Source organism: Eulemur rufifrons, chromosome 6 (assembly GCF_041146395.1).
Source record: "Eulemur rufifrons isolate Redbay chromosome 6, OSU_ERuf_1, whole genome shotgun sequence".
Taxonomy (NCBI): Eukaryota; Metazoa; Chordata; class Mammalia; order Primates; family Lemuridae; genus Eulemur; species Eulemur rufifrons.
This window is the reverse complement of record NC_090988.1, coordinates 38,022,610-38,044,247: the sequence shown is the minus strand read 5'-3', so window position 1 is coordinate 38,044,247 and position 21,638 is coordinate 38,022,610. Positions and strand designations below refer to the sequence as shown.

Below are 21,638 nucleotides of genomic sequence, written 5' to 3'. Positions count from 1 at the left end.
AGGTGACTGTGACAGATGGTGGTCCCTCTCCAAAACAGTCAACCATTTGGGTGGTGGTTCAGGTTCTGGATGAAAATGACAACAAGCCGCAGTTCCCGGAGAAGGTCTACCAGATCAAGCTGCCCGAACGTGACCGAAAGAAGAGAGCGGAGCCCATTTACAGGGCCTTTGCCTTTGACAGAGACGAGGGCCCCAATGCAGAAATCTCCTACAGTATCGTGGATGGCAATGATGATGGGAAGTTCTTTATTGACCCTAAAACCGGCATGGTTTCTTCCAGAAAGCAATTTACAGCAGGGAGTTACGACATCCTAACGGTAAGAGCTTCTGAACTCCAGCAACGTTGATCGGGGAAGGGGTTACGTTCTTATTCACATATATTTCTTTGAGCAATATATCTTTGTGGTAAAGTGTAAAGCCACACAGCTGTGGAAGGCATCTTTCTGGGAGGCAAGTGCAGGTGAGAACTCCTGCCTGTTTTGGCAATATTCTTAAATAATGAGACGGTTTCCTTTGGCTGTGTCCTGTCAGCATTCTCCCCTATTCCCAGGCCACAGCCCGTCCACCACATACTCGACCACGCTCTCTGTAGCCCTAAATTATTCTCAAGGCACTGAACATAGATGTAAACCAAAGGGAGGGGAACAGCAGTGACACGTCCCACCCACCACTCAAGATATTGCTCCACGTGTCCCCAAGACTTCCCGTAGAAAACGACTTTTGTAATTGTTGAATGATGTGATAGAACATGAATTTAGCTGTGTAAATTGTGAGACACAAATCACAGCAATGTTTATTCTGTGAAAAGTGGAAAAAAAATCTCAAGTATAAAGTGACTACACTTTTCATTAAGTTGGAAAATTAAAGATAAAAATAAACATGAGCCCCATCTCACATAGAAATGGAAGCTCCCATATCCAAGGTGCCAGTGTGCGCCCTCTCCCCCAACCACTTTAGCCACGCAGCACCTATTCCAGAGAGGAGGTGTTCATCCTTACAAGCGGTGGGCACTGTCCAGGGTCCCAACGACCATCAAGAGCTGGCCCTATCTACCATCCTTCTCTTTGTCCTCTGCCTTCTCTGCTGTATACAGTCAGTCCTTTAGTGCTTTAAAGGATGGCCTGAGTTCCTTTGATTTATCTTTTCACTCCTGTGGTCTGGACTTGGGTTCCTTGCCCTGCTCATTAACAAATCCAGAACATTGCGTAGAGAAAAGAAGACAGTAAAACACCAGCTCTGTTTCTGCCATTAGAAGCTCTGATATAATACATGCTGCTGTGTGAGACTTGCAGTGTGGAATCTTGGAGGACTGTATAGACTATGATGGATATTCTTGGTGCCCTGCCCAGATCCCCTTCAGCAGACTGGTTCGTCTGTCCCCCAGCTGCTACAAGAGCTGGCTGCTAAGGGCTCACAGCTTCCTCCTTCTCCAGAGGATCTTCCTGGACTGATTCTTGGCCCAAGAGATTCCACACTCCCACCCCCACCCAGCCTAGCAGCCCACAGCCAATGACTGACACCCAGATGCCAAAGTCCAATCCCCCTGATTTGAGGTGGACTCAACTCTGTGGTGCGATGAACAATTTGGAGCTCCCCATGGGATCCCTTGGGTTGGCCAGGGCCCATTACTGTTCAGATCCTACCCTGCGGTTCTGATCTCTTTACTTCCTTTCTCCTGAGAGCATTCCCCCAACCCAAAGCCATCTGTACCCAAATCCCTGTCTTAGCTCCTAGGGAACCTGGCTTAAGACGTGTTTTGAAGGGTTCTCCATCCCACAAGGATGTTCCTGGGCAAAGCAATCCATGAACGGGTAGCATGGGGGTGCTATGAATTGCCAGTGTTTTCCAAGGTTATAACTATTAGTTATGTGCCCATAAATATTTTTAAGTGCAATATTTCAAAATCCTTTCTAAAATGCATTTTGTTTGTTTGCTTTTTCATTTTTGGTTTTCTGTCAGTGTTTCCTGCTTATGGGACTTTGTGACCCTCCCATTTGAGTCCAGGACACCATAGCAGATCACCCGGCACAGCTGGGCAAGGAGACGTGCTTTCCTTAGCCCATGTATCAGCAGGCTCATGATCATAGATAGAGAAGAGTCACTAGCACCACCCTCCCCTCCATGCTGTCTCCAGGGGCCCCCGCTGCCACCAAGAGAGTTCTCTCACCCTTTCCCTGTGGCATAACTGAAGGGCCTCGAAGGCAGTTAGCCCCAGGCTGCTGCCTTTCCCAGCCTGCTCCTGTCATCCTTCTGGGATCCTGTGTGAGTGGAGAGCTTCTCCAGAATAGAGCAGAAGGAAGGAGCTGCAAAACATGAACACACACAGACACACACATGCATACACGCAATTCTATGCACAGCATTCACATGTACATAAGGATTCACAAAGCATCTTCTCCCCTTTGAGTATTATCACCAGAGGCGAGGTTCAGGGTCAAGCTATAAAGAATCAGATTAGCTATTCCTCTCCTGTAACTATCACTCATGCCCACAAAACACTCCAATTTGTAAGTGCAACATTTTCTTTCAGGGATCCCGTATCTGTAAAGTTGGTGGTGGTACAGATACGCTCTGGTGAACTTGGTGTGAGGCCCCCACGTGTCTAGTCATTCCCCTCCCTTCCCAAGCCCACTCTCCCCAGGTCTCCACTCTTTTTCCCTCATTGCTGACACTGTGATGAGGAAGGAATCTTGACTCAGCAACATATGAGTGACAGATCCAAACTTCCACAAGGATCAGAGCTCTAAGACGTCTTTCTGTGTTCTCTCCGTGTGTGAGTAGATAAAGGCAGTGGACAATGGGCGCCCACAGAAATCCTCCACGGCCCGCCTGCACATTGAATGGATTAAGAAACCACCCCCTTCACCTATACCGCTGACCTTCGATGAGCCATTTTATAATTTCACAGTCATGGAAAGCGATAGAGTAACTGAGATTGTGGGGGTGGTGTCTGTGCAGCCAGCTAACACCCCTCTGTGGTTTGACATAGTTGGTAAGTTCGAGTCTTCCGGAGCAATATCATGCAATGTGGTAATTGACTGTTTGGAGCAACTAGCAAAAAAAGAAAAAAGAAAAAGAAAAGAAAAAAAGAAAGACTAACAATTAGTGCTAAGATTAAAAGATGTATAGTGCTGGAATACAAAAGAGCCAGTAAAATGAATAATCAACCTGTGCTTTCGTTCCGATTCTGTAGCTAAGCTGAACAGAAAGTGCTCTCTGGCTGGATTTTCCATAGTATGTTATTTACTGCAATCTTAATGTCTTTCTGTGTGTCATTTAAATTCTATTGTCACACTTGGCTAATCTCATTTCTAAATGTATTGATGGTACTAGACTTGCTGTCCTTCATTTCTCTCTTTTTCTTCACCTTTTTTCTGCATTCTGTTCTTTTTTTTTTTCTGCTCCCGACTGCCCTGCTTCAAGGTGGCAAGCATGCTCGAGAGATGTTCTATATTCTACAGACAGCTTGTGGGCAGAACTGTTCAACAGAAGGTACCCTTAGTGCAAACACATTTGCTAAAATACAGCTATCCAATCTGCCTTTTACGTTTTTTTTTTTTTTTTCTGAAGCAAATTGAATTACATCTTTCATAAATGCCTGTGACAGGCTGAAGTGCAGCCCACAGATTTCATACATGCCTCTAACAGCTATTGCATTACTCGTATCCAATGACTCCTTTGTTTGAGGTTTGATGGGGTTTGGATTTGGGGGGGGGGGGGTTGTTTTGATTTTTTTTTTTTTTTTTTGCTTTGCTTTTGAGGTATGTAGGGTTTTTGTTTTTGTTTTTATCTTTTTTGTAGGTTGGTTTATTTAAGTGGGCCCTTTCCAATTGAAAAAATAAATTAAAATGTATTCCAGCCCCTCTGTTTTGCAGCAGTAGTGCCATTCATATACCAAAAAGCCCCATCAGGAGAGTCCCTTGGCTGCTGTCCATGAAAAGAAGGGCAGGAAATGGAACCTAGATATATAGCCAGTCAGCCTCCTGCGCAAGCTGAATAGAGAAAGCAGATGGAAGCATGCAGGATAGACCTCGGGAGCCAACCTTTACATTCCTTGGAAGAAAGCAAGCGAGCACGCCAGGCTGCAAAAGGAAAGGGCAAAGCAGCACGATGGCCCTCGACAAACCGGCAGGGAGAGGCACCGGAGAGGAAATGAGCGCAGAGCACCAGGAAACAAAACAGGCTGTTGCTAAGAGGAGACAGGCGAGAGTCAGAGCGTGTGCAGCCGGGTCTGACACCGGGTTGAGCCAAAGCTGACTTCCCACGCTTCTCTGCAGGAGGCAGGGAATCCAGGAGAGAGCGGGTCTGGGGGAATCATTTCCTTCCACATAACTCTGCCTGGATAGGCTGGGCGGGGAACCTGCCTCTCTTCCCAGGAACAGCCGCTTCCGGGGGAGGCATTTAGAAAGTTCCACATCTGTATTAATTAGGCATAAAAAGGACACCCCATGCTCCCCAGTCAAACCTTGGTAGAGAGTTCTCTGAACTCCCAAAAAGAAAGGGCTTGTTTTCCACACTTAATTTTATGGAATGACAGTAAAACATCTTTGTTTTACTTAATTGGCATTAATCATGCCATCCCTGTACATGATCATCCTCATTCCAAACTTTCAGTTCCTTCTTTGCCTCTGTAACATATTGAAATGGAACCTCTTCTGATCCATGAATGATGTCTCCACCTCTTTATCTTCTCAGTCCTTTTCATTCAGCTCAATAAGATATTATCTGACACAGTTGCTTCCTTTCTGGTGCAGCATATTCCTTGCCTGGTTGTCTTTGCAGCCACCTTTGGTGATCCCTTCACCACCAGTCCCAATCAGAGTCACAGAAAATGCATCTCAGTTTTACCATGTGTCCCCCGAGCTGGGTCTTCAGAGACGTGAAATGGTGGGTGATTTCTTTTAAACAGCCCAAAGAAGAGTGCAGTAGAAACCAAACAGGCAATAAGATACCTAGTATGCTGTTCTCAGAGGTGAAATGAGTTGCCCTCTCTCATCAGCCACCAGTTTATGCCCCTCCTCCCTGGGTACTCCAGTTTGCAAGCCCCTCTACAGCCTGGCAGTGCCGCCTCTCTCCCTCGCATGATCCATGCACGCGGCCTCCTGACCCATGCACTTCCCACCCATCATCCATGTGCCCTGGGATGCCCTCACACGGACTCCTTTAGAACCTGACCCCAGTTATCCAGGTCAGGTTCACAGCACTTCTGCATTCCTGCATGCGTATGTGACTGTGTGTAGGTAAGCATGCCTAGTAGCACTGCATGTAACCTAACATGCAAGTTTTTCATGTCTGAATTATTAGTGCTGTAGTATCTTTTCATTTGTGTGTATCCATTCTTAACCCTTAAGGTCAAGGCCCAGGTCTCCTCCTGCCTTCTACCTGCCAATGCTTCTGTTGCTGTCTACCCAGGGCAAGTGTAATAAACTGTGGTGACTGATGGAGATGCCTCAGGCAGCCAATACTTTCACCCCACTGATGCCCCCTGAAACTTATCCAGAGTCAGAATGACTTTCCACTATACTCCTTGTCATTAGCACCTTTGATAAAATAAGAATTTCACTGGTCCAAAAAGAGAGAGGCAGTTTACAGATGATAGCCCTCCCTGGAAGGAATCCTTTTAAGCTGCTCCAAATACAAATCTAGGTACCACTACCAAGAACAAGGCATCAGTTTCCAGGTTCCTCCATCTCTGTGTTTCTAAACACTATACTCTTCCTGTTTAATCCCCTTGGTTTCAGTGCACTGAGTAGTTCCCTTAGTGAAGACCTACAGGGTTGTCTCTGTGGTCCGGATGCTCTGTCACAGAGATTTCACTGTAAATCTGGTAACGTGTAGCCTAGCTTCTTCCACAAATTGAACTTACTGGGCCAGATGCCCAAACAGAACATGATTTTATTTCCATCCCCACATCCAGCCGACAACATCTTGAAACACCAACTCTTCATTTCACTGCAGAAGTGAAATCCTTTTCCAGGTGCTGGTTGCTTTCAGTATTGATATAGTCCCCTTTCCGCCAAATCCCACTTTTGAAAATCTTTCTAATGTATCTGAGTCATTTTTTCTCAATCTGCTGACAACATATTTCCCCTTCTCTTAATACCTGTTATTTCCTTTATCATATTCAGATGTTTCATTCTCGCTTTCAGGATTTCTTGCTTATTTATCTTTGGTCATGGAAACTCTCATCTCTTTCTTCCCTTCCTCCTTACCTAAGCATCTTCTTCGGCCAGGCTAACAGAGAGAGGAGAGGAAGCAATGCCCCTCAATGCTCAAGAAACTGAGCAGTGGACTCTAGCTGCTAAGAATAGGCACAAGGCACGTAATGTCAGAATGGATCTGAGATGAAGTTTCACGTTTAAGTGCAATCCCTGCCTAGGTAAATACTCTTATGACTCTTCCAAGGGGCGTGAAGATTTGGTTCCATTATAGACCCATTGCATTCAGACACCCATACAGACCCTGAGTTAGAGACCGCAGTATCCCGGCCTAGCACTTACAAATGCTATGACAAATGAAGGCACGTTAGGTAAGCAGAAATAGTGTTTCAGCATGCTTTTCCCCAAGAGTGTAGTCTCATTTCCAAATTTGTCCAATTCTTGTTTAACTGCATTTCTTTTCCTCCCCCCATGATACGAATTCACAAAAAACTGTGTGGTAAGCAAGATTCGGTCCCTAAGCCTGGACCCTTACACCAAGGGTCTGCCAGACACTTTCTCGTTCCTCCGCAGAGACCACTGCTTACTGTTAGGTAGCTAACTCTCTTCAGCTTCCAGAAACAGAAGCCCTATTTGTAACTGAGTTAAGAAAGCTGTAATTAAAAGGAAACATAATAAAGTTCAGCTGTTCTGTGTTTAAACAGCCCAACGCACAGCATGTTCCTTCTCTGTGTTAAAAGAGAAAGAAAATGAAGGGAACACAAATAACCCATAATCCTTTGTGGCTTTATCACATATCTTCACACTTCTCAGGAGACTAAGACTGCAACTCCACGACTCCTTGATTTACAGACTCTCTAATGTGCACACAATCTGGTTCACAGTTCAGTCCCCGTATCTTTATCCTGATGGCAAATATTTGAATTGTGAAGGCCACCGTTAGTACACACGTCAAACAGTTCCTCTTTACCCACAGTTAGATGGAGGGCACTGCCACCCACTTTTTTTTTTTTTTTTAGCTTTACACCTGACTTAGACCAGAAAAATTATTTCCCTTGGAGATGGTAAGCACCTAAAATATATTTATTTATCTTACCCACTTTATAGAGAATAGAAGGGCTAATTCTCTAATGGTGAATGCTAGCACATAGACCCAACTCTAGCTGAATATCTTTCTGTGTTGCAGATACGTAAAGGCCACCTTGACCCTTAGCTTGTCATAGGTTCCTGCAGATTTTGGGTTCTTGGCTGCTGCCGTCTCATAAGCTTATGCCTGTCCTTTTTGAACCTTGTTTCCATTGGAGCTATTGCTTATGTAGGGTTGGATCAAGTAGGCAAGTTAAATTCTCTGATAGCTCTAATAGTGACCCTTTTCTCTGACTAGAGCTTGGGCATCTCTGGGTCTTCCCAAACCAGGTGGCCATGTTTCTTTAACACAAAACTCTTACCCAACCCTCCTGAGAGAAGTCACGTTTGTGTACAGTTTCTAATACAGCTATTCCTCCATCATGGTGACTTTTGCTCAAAGTCATTAAATTAACATCAAACACTTCCTTTCTCTTATTCTGCCCTCTTTCCCTAATTTCATCCCAAATAAGCCTCTCTTTTGTCCATAGCAACAATCTAGTCCAGGGAAGCACATCTGAGCAGACATGGGAAAATAATAATAAAGCCTAAAACCACTTCATATATTAGTTATTTTAAGAAAATGAATTTTAAACTAGATTCTAGAAGGGATTTTTCTTCCTGCCACTGTTTCCTGACCTCTACCCAGTGTCTCTTGCCTTCCCTGTAAATACACTTTGCAGCCAGGTACTGTGCTTGCTTCATTCCAAGGCAGAAAATTATTCATGATCAAACCAGAGCTGGTGTTTAACATTTTTCCTTAAGTTCAGCGTACGTGCCGAAACTGACTGAACAGCTTGTGTACGGCTCCCTTAATTCATTGAGATTCAGCAGCTCAGAGTTTTGGAAGTTTCTCACATAACAACACTTCCCCTTAGTGACTACTAGATTTGGGTTGGTGTTTTTACAATTCGACATGCGGGGGAATGATGCTGGGGAGGGATCTGGAAGCTTCTCTAAAGGGGAAGCTGTGTGATTTTCACCGTTGGATCTCTACATGGAGAGATGGTGGTGCTTTGTACCCTTTTTAAAAGAAAAACTTAACTAAATCATGGCCCAGGGCTCTGCTGCCCAGCACATTTAAGCAGTCGCTGCTGGCTCAAAGTACAGGGTGTCCCAAAAGTCTCTGTACAAAGGAAAAATTTTGTCAAATTTTATAATGGGTATTTTGTAAACAAAGGTACAATTAGCTACAGTTTCCCTATGTATGGCGACTTTTCAAATACCCTGTATTTTCATTCATCCCCCATTTTTAAAGCCTTTTAGGACAATCCCACTTGTGAAGTTTAACTTTAGAATCAGATAGAAATCCAATATGCCTCTTCTGCTCTTTGTTTATTCTATTACACCTGTCTTGATGGAAAATGGTCAAAGAGAAATGTCCCTGACGTGAATTATCTGTTATGTGGGCTGTTCACAACCTTGCTTTCAACCATCTCTGCCGCACACCCCTGCAGCAACGCTCAGGCTGTGACTTTTCTAATTTCCCACTTTGTTGAAACTCAGACCAGCTCGGCGGTGTCCTCCCTTGTCCCCACCTTTTGTTTAGCCCAATGCTGCTGCACCGAATACACTCTGGCTTTGCATGTTCTGTTACTGGCTCTGAGGAAGCACACCTTGTTTAAGCGGAATGCTGCTAGTGAAAATGGACTCCTGGCATTTGATATTCTCACCCTGGGTGATTCGGACATGGTTTCCTATGAAAATGAAATCACCTGTCAGGCTAAAAGGGAGCCTGAAAAATGAGACCTGGGGGAGAGATGCGGAGTCATTTATGAAATGGGATGCTTAAGTGGTAGGTTATTAAATTGTGTGAGGGTTGATGGTGAACTGCTGGTCTAGATTCTGTGGTCCCATGTCAGAAATTCATTTTAAAACTCCGGGAAGATTTTGTTTTACATGAAATCTTGGTTTAACTAGGAGCAAATGTCCTGGAAATATGTAGCAGGGGCTGCTAGCGATGTTGGTAGACGGGGATAGTTTGTAGACTTTCTCTCCAGTGCTCTTTGCCCTGCTTGTATAATGATCTAGCTCATCTACCCCTTTGGAGGCTTCTGGTGTAGAGTATTTGAAATGATAATGGTGAATGAGAGGGACACACAGACATGCATGAACACACACAGGAAGAGAGAGAACTATAGAAAAATGACAACCATAAAAGTAGCCAAAAGTGTTATTTGGTTCTGCCTCTCTCCTTCTTAGTTAAAAAAAAAAAAGAAAGAAAAGAAAAGTTATTTGATACAAAAAACGACTAAGAAAAAGCACACAGTCTATATGCCATATGCAAAATATGTAAATTTTATGCCACTAACCACATGCAGTGCTTATGTATTTCTGTGTAGGGCCGTAAGAAAAATGTGAATCTAAGTCTGTGTGAGAGAGCGAATAGCATTGCCCTCTCTCACCGTGAACAGTAACTGAAACTGGAAATCTTTGCTCGTAGGTTCTCTCCATTTTATTTCCATTAATCACCAAACTGGAGCAAACTAAAGTTTTATAATTTACATAATTTTCATTTTGCTTTGACCTACAAATTTTCACCTTCTATAGTAATGACATTAGAGAATGACCCCTTGTCCCTCCCCAACACCCACAAAGAAACCATGGTCCTCAGATTTTAAAAAAATAAGCATCTTGGTGAAGAAAACATTCTTTTTTTTTTTTGCACTCATTACAGACATCTTGCCAGGAAAACATTCTAACGCTGATTTTAAATGTGATTTAAAATGTGATTTGATACCCATCAGAAACAACTTGAGAAGTTGCATTCTCATCTTTCCTTCTGCACAGGTCTTATGAAGCAGTTTTACATCCTTTCTTTGAAAGTTTCCATGGCAAAGTTTTTTTTGTTTCTGTTTTTCTTTTTTTTTTTTTGATTTTTTTTTTTCAGAATGTACCACTTGATGGCAAATGATTTTTCTTTGCTCGTGAAGGTGGTTATTCAAGACACTCGAATCAGCCTTCCATTTTATTTCATGTGGTTATCAACATGAAACATCCCCTTTGAATAAGAAATGGTGACCTCAGGCTTGCTTCCTTTTGCAGCCTAGACTTCCCCCTCTTTCTCCTTATCCTATTCTTCAAAAGATTTCTTTGGAGTTAATGTTTAGTGCTCCTCAATAAATCAATTAAAGATATTAATTGGAAGATGAGTCTCTTTTTAGATGAAATTTTTGAAAAAGTATATAATCTCCAAGCAATTCTCTGGTACCCTTGTATCTCCATAACTTTAATTAAATGTCAAGTGCAATTATTTCTCTCTTGCAATTAAATAATCTTAAGTGTATATGACAGCTGCAAGCAATAAGTATTGGAAATATATATGACCAGGTTTTTTTCCTTTAAATCATGTTATTTATTTTGTGTCACTGTATATCAAATTCTAGTAATTCAGGTAAAATTTTACTTTCCCTTAACTGATCTGCCCATTTATAATTATAATATCACAGAAATGTATTGTTCATTGATCAGCAGAATGAAAAATGCAACCAGGTCTGTCTTACAAAAGGAAAAAAAGGAAATGCAAAGAATGTAGAATGTAAGAAAAGCCATGGTTTCATTTCTAAAATACAATTCAATAAATACATTGTCCCATATGCTGTAGTTAAATAAAATTACTAACAACAAAATTGACACCATGAAATTTCAGTCTAAAATAAATAGAGCTTGTGAACATACACTGATATATATATATATAATTAAAATCATACCAGCATTAATACCATTATCTTCTCTCCCCCTTAAAATAATCTTTCATTTGGGAAGATCATAAACCACACTTTGGTTCACAGAGATAGAAATATCAGCAGTAATTTAAACAATGGCAATGTTGTCTTAAACATACTATTCACAGACTGTGAGTTATACCTGCCCCTGGGGAGAAAAAGTAAAGTTTTTATATAAATTGTTTTATAAGTTGGTTTTACATAAGATGACATTTCCTCTACTTCTTTCCCAATTTTATTTTGTGAGTCTCCCATAAATTTTCAAATTTTTGTAGGAGAAAAATAATTCCCACTGTCAAGATGGCAAAAAAAGTATTTCTATAAATATCTCAACTTGCAGATACAGAATTTTTAATATGAAATTAAAAACTTTTTTTTGCTTTGTCTTCCTAGAATTTATACTTTTATTTCTGACATCTAATTGAGGGAATCTAAATTCCACCAGCCATATGTTTACCATCAATCCTGAAAGAGATTTTAAGTGTCTACTCATTTTATTAATAATAATTGGACTATTTGTTTAGTTGGAATTTAATCGACTTTGGGGAAAAAAACCCTACATATTTGTAACACAGAAACCACAAGGGGTTGGAGGGCCTTTAGGTTTCTGAAGAGTTTATAGACTCAGTTTATGCTTCACTACTGTAACATTACTGTTGAGGTTTTCTTTGTAATACATTCCTTTTTCATCACATTTGTTATGCATTGTAGAGGCTGTGATTTGAAATGTGAATTAAGTTAGGAATAAAGAGGTCCCATTTAAGACGTGCAAAATGGAGCCATAGGGATACCTGTCAAAAAATATTTCTGTATAAGAGCTCCCTTTAAAGATATATGCTTTAATACGTGTAATAAATTCTCAGATATGCTAATTTCATGTTGTTTCTGTGAACTCGTCAGGGGGGAATTTTGACAGCTCTTTTGACGCAGAGAAGGGTGTTGGGACAATTGTCATCGCAAAACCTTTGGACGCAGAGCAGAGGTCCATCTACAATATGAGTGTGGAGGTCACCGATGGGACAAATGTTGCTGTCACTCAGGTGAGATGTTAAATTACTGAATAGCAGGAATGCTGAAAGAACTGCTAAAGTCAGGGGTGCAAGCAATGAAAACAATGTATTGGAAGTAGTAAATTATGTCCATGGACTTCTAGTGTTTAAAAAAAATCATTTTAGAGAACAACCTAGAAAAAGGATTCTATTTAACTTAGCTGCCTCTTCCAAGAAATTGTGATTGTTCATGCATGGAAACATGATATGCATTTGTCTTCTGATCGTTTACTGTAGATTTATCTCTTTGACAATGAAGTTAGCTTTCCCTGAATTTACAAAGGGGAGGACATCTATATTGTCTGAGTTAATATACCATGATATTCTTTACCTTCTCATTTTTTTAGTCACAGAAAATTATAGCTAAAGAATACCTAAGAATCCAAATGCATTTTATAGACTAAGGTAAGCTAAGCAATCTGTCCAAGGTCACCCAGCCTTAATAACGAACAGGGGCTGGGATTTAGGTGTCCCGACTCCCTTTCTCCCATTCTAGCCTCTACACCACAGTTCTTCATCCTGACCACACAGTAGAATCCCCTGGTTGTGGGGGGTGTTAAAAACACTGATGGCTGCACCCTAGCCCCAGAGAATCTATGTGATTCTAACATGCAGCTAGGGGTCGAGGACCACTCCTTATACTATTCTGCAACCTGAGTGTGTATGAAAAGGATACTGAGAGCTGAGAGGACAAGAGAACCTCTGGGCTTTTCACATGACTCAGCACATCTTCCTAAGTGAGAACAACGCAGTGTTAGATATCAATATGGGACAGATGTGCCCTAAATATAAGAGGATTTTTTTGTTTTAGCACCAGAGACCTCGGTTAGTTATGGCAGTGAGCTGGTGCACATGCATTTGCTATAACTCTTTTCTCCCTCCCTGCTTCGTTTCCTTATTCTGGTGACCCCAGAAGGCACCACTGATTGATCCAGGTCCCTTTTTCTGCTGAGCTCAGGTGTGTCCCCAGAATCATTCTCAACACAATTGAGAGCTCAGGTTGTGAAGATGGAATTTTTGCCAACCGTGAAGCAAGCAAGCATTGGTTTGTTCCAAATATGATGTAAGCTTCTGTAACTAGGTAGTTTTAAAAAGAGGAGGGGGGAGTATTTCATGAGCTTGTGTAGCCAGGGTGCCTCTTAGCTTAAAATTGTTTCAAAAATATAATGAAATTGTTTCCTTTGAGTCTGTTTATAATCATAGGATGGTAGAATTGGAAGGAAGCAATAGGGTTCATTTCAGTACAACCCCTTTACTTTACATTCCAATAAACTGAAACCCCAGAAAGGGGAAGTGGCTTGCATATGATACGGCAGCCAGCGTGTGTGACAATTCCTGATCCTCCAACCTGTGTCCTTTCTCAGTAACTAGGATGACCACACAACCCTGTCTGCCTTTAAGAGTCCCATCTACACCTGTTGCACTGGCATAGTTATTAACAGTACCCTGTTCACTCTCAAAATTGCCCCAGTTGGAACAATAAATTATATGATCACCCTGCCTAAAGCATACTGTTTCAGGGTATTTTCAAGACTAAAATATAGACACATAGAAAGGACTCCATGGCTGAGGTTCTACGGGAACCGCACAATCAGAAAACATGCCCCCAAGACTAATACAAAACAACCCACCTGCAGGACTCCTAAGTCTTTAGTATTAATTCACTGTAAATGTGAATTTAATTGAGGTTTTTAAAATTAGCCATACCTTAGCATACCCAACCTCAGCTTTTCAGTGCCACTTAAAAGCATAAGACATATTTTGAGTAAAATATAAATAAAGCATGGAACCATATTCATTTCCAGACTCTTCTCCAGAGTTTTATACCAGTTGAATTAAATGGTATTCAGTGTGCCCAGAACATTATGGATATTGTAAAAATTAAATATTTATTTAATGAGTGAATGAATAGTGGATACTATTTATTCAGCAGGGTCTGTCTGGCAGGTATACTAGGTCTCCAAAGCACACGACTGATTCATGTTAACAACAACAAAAAATTATAAATGAAACTTTTCTTTTAGAATTTCATTAGGACCAGATGAGAAATCATTAAACAACATTTATTCCACAAGTGTTTTTTGAGTTCATGCCATATGCTAAGAGCTATACTAGGTACTAAGTACTAAGATCACAGATTCAGAGTTTTAAATTCAGATGACTGATAACCACTCATTTAAAAAAATTAGTATGGGAATATATATTACAAGGCTTTGAATATACACTTCGCTCGAGTCCTGTTTTTGTTGATTTTATTTCGGACTAATACGCAGTTAGACTTCTCTCTAGAGCAGTTCAGAAGGAGTTAGAGAATTGAGGTGAACTTGGAGGTCCCCTTGGCAGGGCCAAGGTGAGGAAGTTATAGTAATAAAAGGTGTCAAGAGATTTTCTCGTCAAAAGCATCCAAGTCCCTCTGTGTCTCCAGAGCCGTGACCTCCTTAAGAAGTGAGAACTAACACTTTCCAAAGTAAAAACTTGTGTCATCGTTATTACATCAGAAAACCATTACTCTTTCTATCGAGTTGTCTTAGGGAATTCCAGGACCTCTTAGGACTTCTAACTATCTTGGAGAGATCAGTGCAAGATTTATTCTTGCATTTAGTTCATCCGAATCTTCGTAACTTGAAATCCACAGGACCTTCTTAGATTCTGTGCTCACTCTGCCAGCGCTGCCAGTCCAGGCCTCTGACAGTCACCATGTCTTCCCTGGAAGTGGTGGCAGGAGCTGTTCTCTGAATTAGTTAGCACCCTCGATGTCAAGGACATTTTTACAAAACGATGTTTTGAGAAATAAAAGACATTCTAGATTTCTTTTACAAATCACTGAAACATGCTCCAAACCATGACCCTAGGCAACTTAATGATTCTACCATCAAACAGAGACCCTTCACCATACGACTAAATAAATGTCCTGTTGCCCCAAAACACCTGTTCAGTTTTCCTTTGGGAACTTTCTCTACTTTGTTCATTTGGAATCATAAAACATGGTATGACACAGGCTTCAAATCAGCCATAAACAATATGTTGAACTTTACTTCACGTACGTCAAATAAATCAGAACCTCACTGACTCTGTGTCTACATGAAAACCTTTCCTTCATCTTCAGTTTTGGCCCTGTTCTCCCAGCTCTCACAGGGTTCTTGTGCCTCAGAGCTATAATATCTGATGATGAATAAACATCCCTTCTTTTCTAAGATTCCCTAGTGTGAGCACAGAATGTAAGAAGGTCCTCTGGATTTCAAGTTACGAAGATTCGGATGAACTAAATGCAAGAATAAATCTTGCATTGATCTCTCCAAGACAGAGGTCCTAAGAGGTCCTGAAATTCCATAAATTTTTAAATAAATTTTGGCGTGCATGCATATTTTTCTAGAGAGAAAGCCCATAGTTTTTGTCAGATGTTTAACTGGGTATGTGGCCTAAAAATTATTAAGATAAAATAACTCCTTAACACATTTTCGTTAGCTGGCAACTCTAGCTAAAATTTTCAATATACAACCACCCATATTTCCTAGGAAATACACACACCTGAGGGGATCATTGGTCCTATAAAGGCTCCCCAGCACTGTCACCTGGGTTTCAAAACACCATTGTTGTGGGTTAATAAAGAGACTAAGTGTGTCCCCCAAAGCCTTGCACAGCAAACAGGAAGTTAACATTCTTTGAGAAAAAATTTTTTTTAAATGTAATAATCAGTGGAGGGGAAAAAAGGTGCTGCCATCCTCAGCACTGCAGAAGTATCCTCCTTGTTGATGTCTCAGAAGCCCAGAGATGAGAGAGGGTGTCTGGCTGAGGAGGGAAAGATGGAAAGGTCGAGGGTGGCAGTACAGTCTGCCATGTCTGGCTGGAGAGGGGTGGAGGAACCAAGCAGCACAGGCTGTTACAAGCAGGGGAGGAGTAGAGCATGTCCAGGTGGAACCAGAGGCCATAAGAGCAGGAATAATGAAATGCCAAGGAGGTGGGGGTTACCATCCTTTCTTTCCAACATAAAGGAGTGCTACAAATTCCTCCATTGTAAGAGGAATTCTTCCCCTAGCACCCAGGCTGTGGTCTTTACAAATCATTTACCATGGAAAGGAAGCAGAATTCCTTACAGAAGTAGCTAATTCCAGGTTTGGGGCAGGAGTCTGGGGCATCGTATTCTACCAGAAAACACTAATGGAATCTTGTTGAAAGGTGACAAGAGGCAACTTAAACTGGCTTCCACCAAAGATGGGATAATTTGAACATCAAAAAGGATAATGGAATAATGACTACAATAAACTGAAACATGTGAAATAGATAAAAAAACCCAAGTGTTTACATATATCACTCCTTAAAAACAAATTCATGTAACACGGTTACACATTGAGGCAGGTACCATTTATGGTGGGCAGAAAGGCTCTTCTCACCTCCCAAGGAAATGTCCATGTCCTAATCTTTGGAATATATGAATATGTATGTCACATGGCAAAAGGGACTTTGCAGATGTAATTATGGTTACAGATCTTAACACGGGGGAAGGATCCTGGAGTATCCAGGTAGGCCCAGGCTAATCACATGAGCCCTTAAGCAGGTAACTTTCTTCATCTGGAGTCAGAAGAGAGGCAGCAAAAGGGGAAGTCAGAGCTTTGAGGTGTGAGAAGGGTTTGACCATCACTAGTTTGAGTATGGAGGGGACAATGTGATAAGGAATGCACGTGGCTTTAAGGAGCTGAGTGGGACTCCCAGCTGACAGCCAGCAAGGAAACAGGGACCTCAGTCCTGTGACCATAAGGAATTATATTTCATCAACCACCTGAGTGAGCTTAGAGCAGATTCAACCCCAGAGCTTCCAGAAAGGAACACATCCCTGCCAACCCTTGATTTTGACCTTGACTTCTGACCTACAGAACTATGAGATGATCAATGTTTTAAACTTCTAAGTTTGTGGTAACTTCTTATGGTAGAAATAGGGAACGAATCTACTGTTGTCACCCCCATTTTACAAACAAGAAAATAGGGATAAAGCAAAGTTAAGTAACTTGAGTAGATCCACAGGTTCAGATCCAGGCAGTTGAGTTCCAGAGCCTGCTCTCAACCGCTACACTGTGCTGCCTCTCAAAGGCAAGATTAAATCTTTGACATCTGTTCTAAGGCAGGAACCTAACCATACTAGTTACGAGGGAGACAGTCTTTTAAGATGGCTGCCTGGGAAACGTGATGCCACCTGTGGCCATCAGAATGTCCCATATCCAGCCATACATCCTGGGAAGAGAGAAAAATACCTCAACCTCCTCATAGCTCTTGCTTCAACCACTGAGCTTTTGGGCTCCAGAGACACGCATTATTAAGGATGAAAATTATGAATTTTAACAACTTTCCCCATACATCTTCCAAACCAATGTGAGTTACTACATCATCATAGCAAAGTCACATGAATCTAGAACATGGCTCTTCCAAGGGGTCAATGGATGAAAATATATAGTAACATATAACACCTGATATTTGTATAATAAGACTTAAATAACAAGCCTCATTCTTAAGCTTCGTTTCCCTGTAACAATGGGGTAGTTGAGTCAGGGGTTATCATTACACTCATTTTCCAGTGAGAAATTCAGGCACAGACTGGTTAGGTGGCCTGCCTAGGTGTACAAAGAGATATAAATCCACTTCTTCCTTCTCAAAATCATATACCATCCCAGGAACTTTCTCCTGCACATTTATATATATGAAAAACATAATTTAATTCATTAGTGAAAGTGTCTGGTGTCATGGAAGCAGCACTGACCCAGAATCGGGAAACCCAAGTTCAAGTCAGCACTTAACCAATTGCTGTCTATTACCACAGAAGGTAGCTCAGTATTGATGAGGCTCAGTTTCTTCTGCATGATGGGGATAAGACCTCACGTGCCTTGTGGGTTTTCATACGAATGAAATAAGATATTACGAGAAGGTTCTTGGAATCTATCGTGTGCTGGACACATACAGGCTTTATTAATGTCTGTTTTCAATTAACTTAAAATTAGCTATAAAATATGTGCGTGGGCTTTTATTAGGAAAAACAGCAGAGAAAGTCATACCCAAATAATAATCTAAAAGTTACATTACATTAATTTTGATGTGTAATTTCATGATTTTAATGATTTTCTTATTCAAGTTATGCTTTGAATTTCTAAAGATAGGAAAATCAGCTCGTATTTGTGCGCTCCACAGTCAAACCTGAGATAAAAAATCTCTTCCAGATAATCTCCAAAATCCTTAAACCCCCGGAGGCAATTTATTGAGATTGGCCATAGTCTTTCCAAAAAGGGTCTGCATTTATTGGGGCTGGGAGGACTGTGACCTCTAGTCCTGAGGTTTGCCTTGACCTTCACTGCTTTGAGAATTCCATTCCTCCCGTCTCTAAGTGCTGTGTTTGGAGTTCCTAACTGTCCTGCCACCTTAAAAAGAAGATTTTTACCTTGAAGATTGGGACTTTGTCTTATCCCTCCCTTTGCCCTGAACCTGCTTAAAAAGGGGGGAAAAATCACTTTTGCTAAAGCTCCTCTATGATTCCCTAGACCAAGGGACCTCCACAGGACATCTCCCCCGTCAAGGTTTTTTCTTTCACCTCTTTTGGTAGCATTTGCCACTTAGCAGGTGAAAAAGGCAGTGGCCCAAACTTTTCTTGTGTATTTGCTGGAACAACTATAATTATATATAGATAAAATAAGGCACAAGCTATCTCTTAAAATGTGAGACTTTCTGTTTTTAAAAAAAATGATAAAATTTCACCGTATGTAATAGATCCGTGCCTGACAACTTATGGGGAAATCAATTTTTGAAAATGGATTCCAATTTTAAAGGCAGCAGGGAACTTTCCATTTAAAATAATCCCATGGTTAGTGCTCTGAAATGAGAATGGAATCATTTGTCTATTTTATAAATTAGGATTTCTCTATAGAAAAGTACATAATATTTGCACACATCATGTGTAATAAATATTACATACATTTATTTTTTATGTGTATGTAACTTAAGTGCACACGTAACTTAGGTATGATGGAATGAATACAGAACTGGCTCCGTAAGACCTGGGTTTGAGTCTGGCCTTGCTGTTGTGACTTTGGGCACATGCCTTAACTTCTCTGATTTTCTTTTTTCCCACTAGCAAATGAGGGATAATATGGCTTAAGAAATGAATATGATACAGATTTATAAACTGTGCAACAAGTACAAGCTACATTATTTTTCTACTTCTGTGTTCAAAAACAAAGCTTGTAAGCTTGAGTAGAATGGAAGTGACTTCACCCTTGAAATCACAAGTATAGAATGTTTTAAATATGGTTTTGAAATGCCAGCAGAGGCAGAAGAGAATTTCAGTAATTTAGGGCTTAATTGGTTCTAATAAAAGACAGAGCCTACAGCTCACCCCATGAGCACTTCATACCAGGAGACTTTGTAAAGCAGAGCTTGGCATCTACCCAGACTTAGCTTAGATGAGCCTGCAAAACCCGAAGTGTTTGTGGTGGGCAGCATTGAAACCAGCTCTGAAGAGACTTCCTATATTCGGGTTTCCTCCTGCTTTGATTTCATTGTACATCTTTAGGCATTTCAATTACCATTTTGCACACAACATCTTTGAGAGTTACTTTGCTTTGTTTGTTCGTTCAGGAGCTCACAAATGGCCCCAACTGTGGGAAATAAAAAGCAAATGAGGAGAAGGAAGTCTTTTACAGAGAAACACTTGTTCTGACTGTAGATTAGGTTTAGGACAAAGCAAGCAGAAAGAGGCAAGCTTTTCAAGAGCACATCAACTTTGAAACTTCGTGAAGGTCAGGGCAGCCTTGCTGGCTGGAAAAGCTTTTTTTTTTTTTTATCATGTTAAATAACTGAACTCAAATATTTTAGCATCTTGACTAAGTTAACTTGAACTTTTTAAAGGAAAGAATTGACACTTAAAGAATCTAGTATAGTTTTGCAAATACAGTAGAAACAAAAACAATACCCAAAACTCTATCGGCACATTTCTCAACACTTTTTCTACCACAAACTACAGGGCAAAGCTTGCCCCATGTCAGGCTCACTCCCAAAGGCAAGTTGTCCTGGCACAGAGGTAGTAGCACCACCCCTCATCTCTCACTCAAAACAAGCATATCTATCAAAGTGCATGATTGTGCAGCTATTTATATAGATAACCACGATCTAGTTCCATTTATTTTAAAAAGTAAGTAATTTTCTGGAATGCAGCCAAATACTAGCATATTATTTAATGGAGAATCATTAGAGGTTTTCTTGTTAGGAATGAGACAAGAGAATCATTATGTTCACTACTATTTAATGTTGTGCTCTATTAGTCAATATAACTAGACAAAGCAATTTGTGTCATAAGAATTATAAAGAAAAAGGTAGCTGGGCACAGTGGCAAACCTGGAGTCACAGCTACTTGGGAGGCTGAGGCAGGAGGATCACTTGAGCCCAGGACTTCAAATCCAGCCTGAGCATCATAGTGAGACCCCCATCTCTAAAATAAATAAATAAATAAAATAATAAAATTTATTTTAAAAAGCAAAACTTGCTTTTCTTTTAAAAGAAGAAAAAAGTTGTAAAACTATCTCATGTGCGGTATAATTATATAGCTGAACAACTCAAAAGAGTGGTCTTCAGATTTAGGATCTGAAAAAAAAAACAAGTGAACAGAAAAACTGTAAATGATAAAAAAATTAGTAAAATGACACATTACAAATTGAACATACAAAAATCAATAACCTACATATATATGGCCCTCCATCAAAGAAAAAAAAACAGTGAAAAGATATATTGGAAAAGAAGATCTCATTTAAGATAGCACATGCATAAACTTTAAAAAGTATTCAAAAACTATTTAAGGAAAACTAAAACTTCCCAGGAAAACAAAACAGTAGATTTGAACAAATGAAAAAAGACAAACTATGTTCTCGAATAGGAAGACTATATAAGAAAGAAGTCAATTCTCCTTTAGGTAACCTGTACTTTTAGCATAATTCCAACTAAAAATGCTATCAAGTTTCTGTTAAGTGCTATATAAATTCATTAAGAAAAACAACAAGGAAAAATAGCCAGGAAAACCCTGAAAAAGAAAAAAAGGTCCTAGCCTTTCCGAACATCAAAATGTATTATAAAGCCTCTATAATTAAAACATTTTGATATTCATGCATGAAAAGACAGATTAATCAATGGAACAGAGTAGAAAATTCAGAAATATACTAACTGCCTATATAAATTTAGTTTACGATAAAGCTGGCTCCTCAAATCAGTGGGAAGTGATAGTCTTCTAAAAAGTGGCATTGGAATAAATGGAGCACCATATGGAAAAAAATAAAACTAGATCCATTTCTCACATAATATTCCAGGAAAAATTCCAAATGAATTAGAGATGTAAATGAAAGAAAGGGGGAACATACAAATGCTATTTTTTTTTTAAAAAAAAAAAGGGGGGGCGTGTTCATTTATAACCTGGAAGTGCAGAAAATATTCTAAACTGTGACTTAACATCCAGAAACAATAAGGGAAAAGATTGATATATTCACTTTTGCATGGCAAAAAATTACCATGAGCAAAATAAAAATACATGACCAAATTGACAACCTATTTGCAATTTA

The 21,638-nt window shown here is 40.3% G+C and overlaps 1 protein-coding gene across 2 annotated transcripts in view; it reads left to right on the top strand.

Moving 5' to 3' along the window:
- The window catches only part of FAT3 (FAT atypical cadherin 3), a 488,418-nt gene that overhangs the window by 366,577 nt on the left and 100,203 nt on the right, over positions 1–21,638 (top strand). For both annotated transcript variants that reach the window (XM_069469075.1, XM_069469074.1), the window contains exons 4-6: positions 3–317; positions 2,782–2,992; positions 11,909–12,048. In XM_069469075.1, coding sequence (XP_069325176.1) covers positions 3–317; positions 2,782–2,992; positions 11,909–12,048 — 666 coding nt within the window. The remainder of the gene's footprint in view (positions 1–2; positions 318–2,781; positions 2,993–11,908; positions 12,049–21,638) is intronic.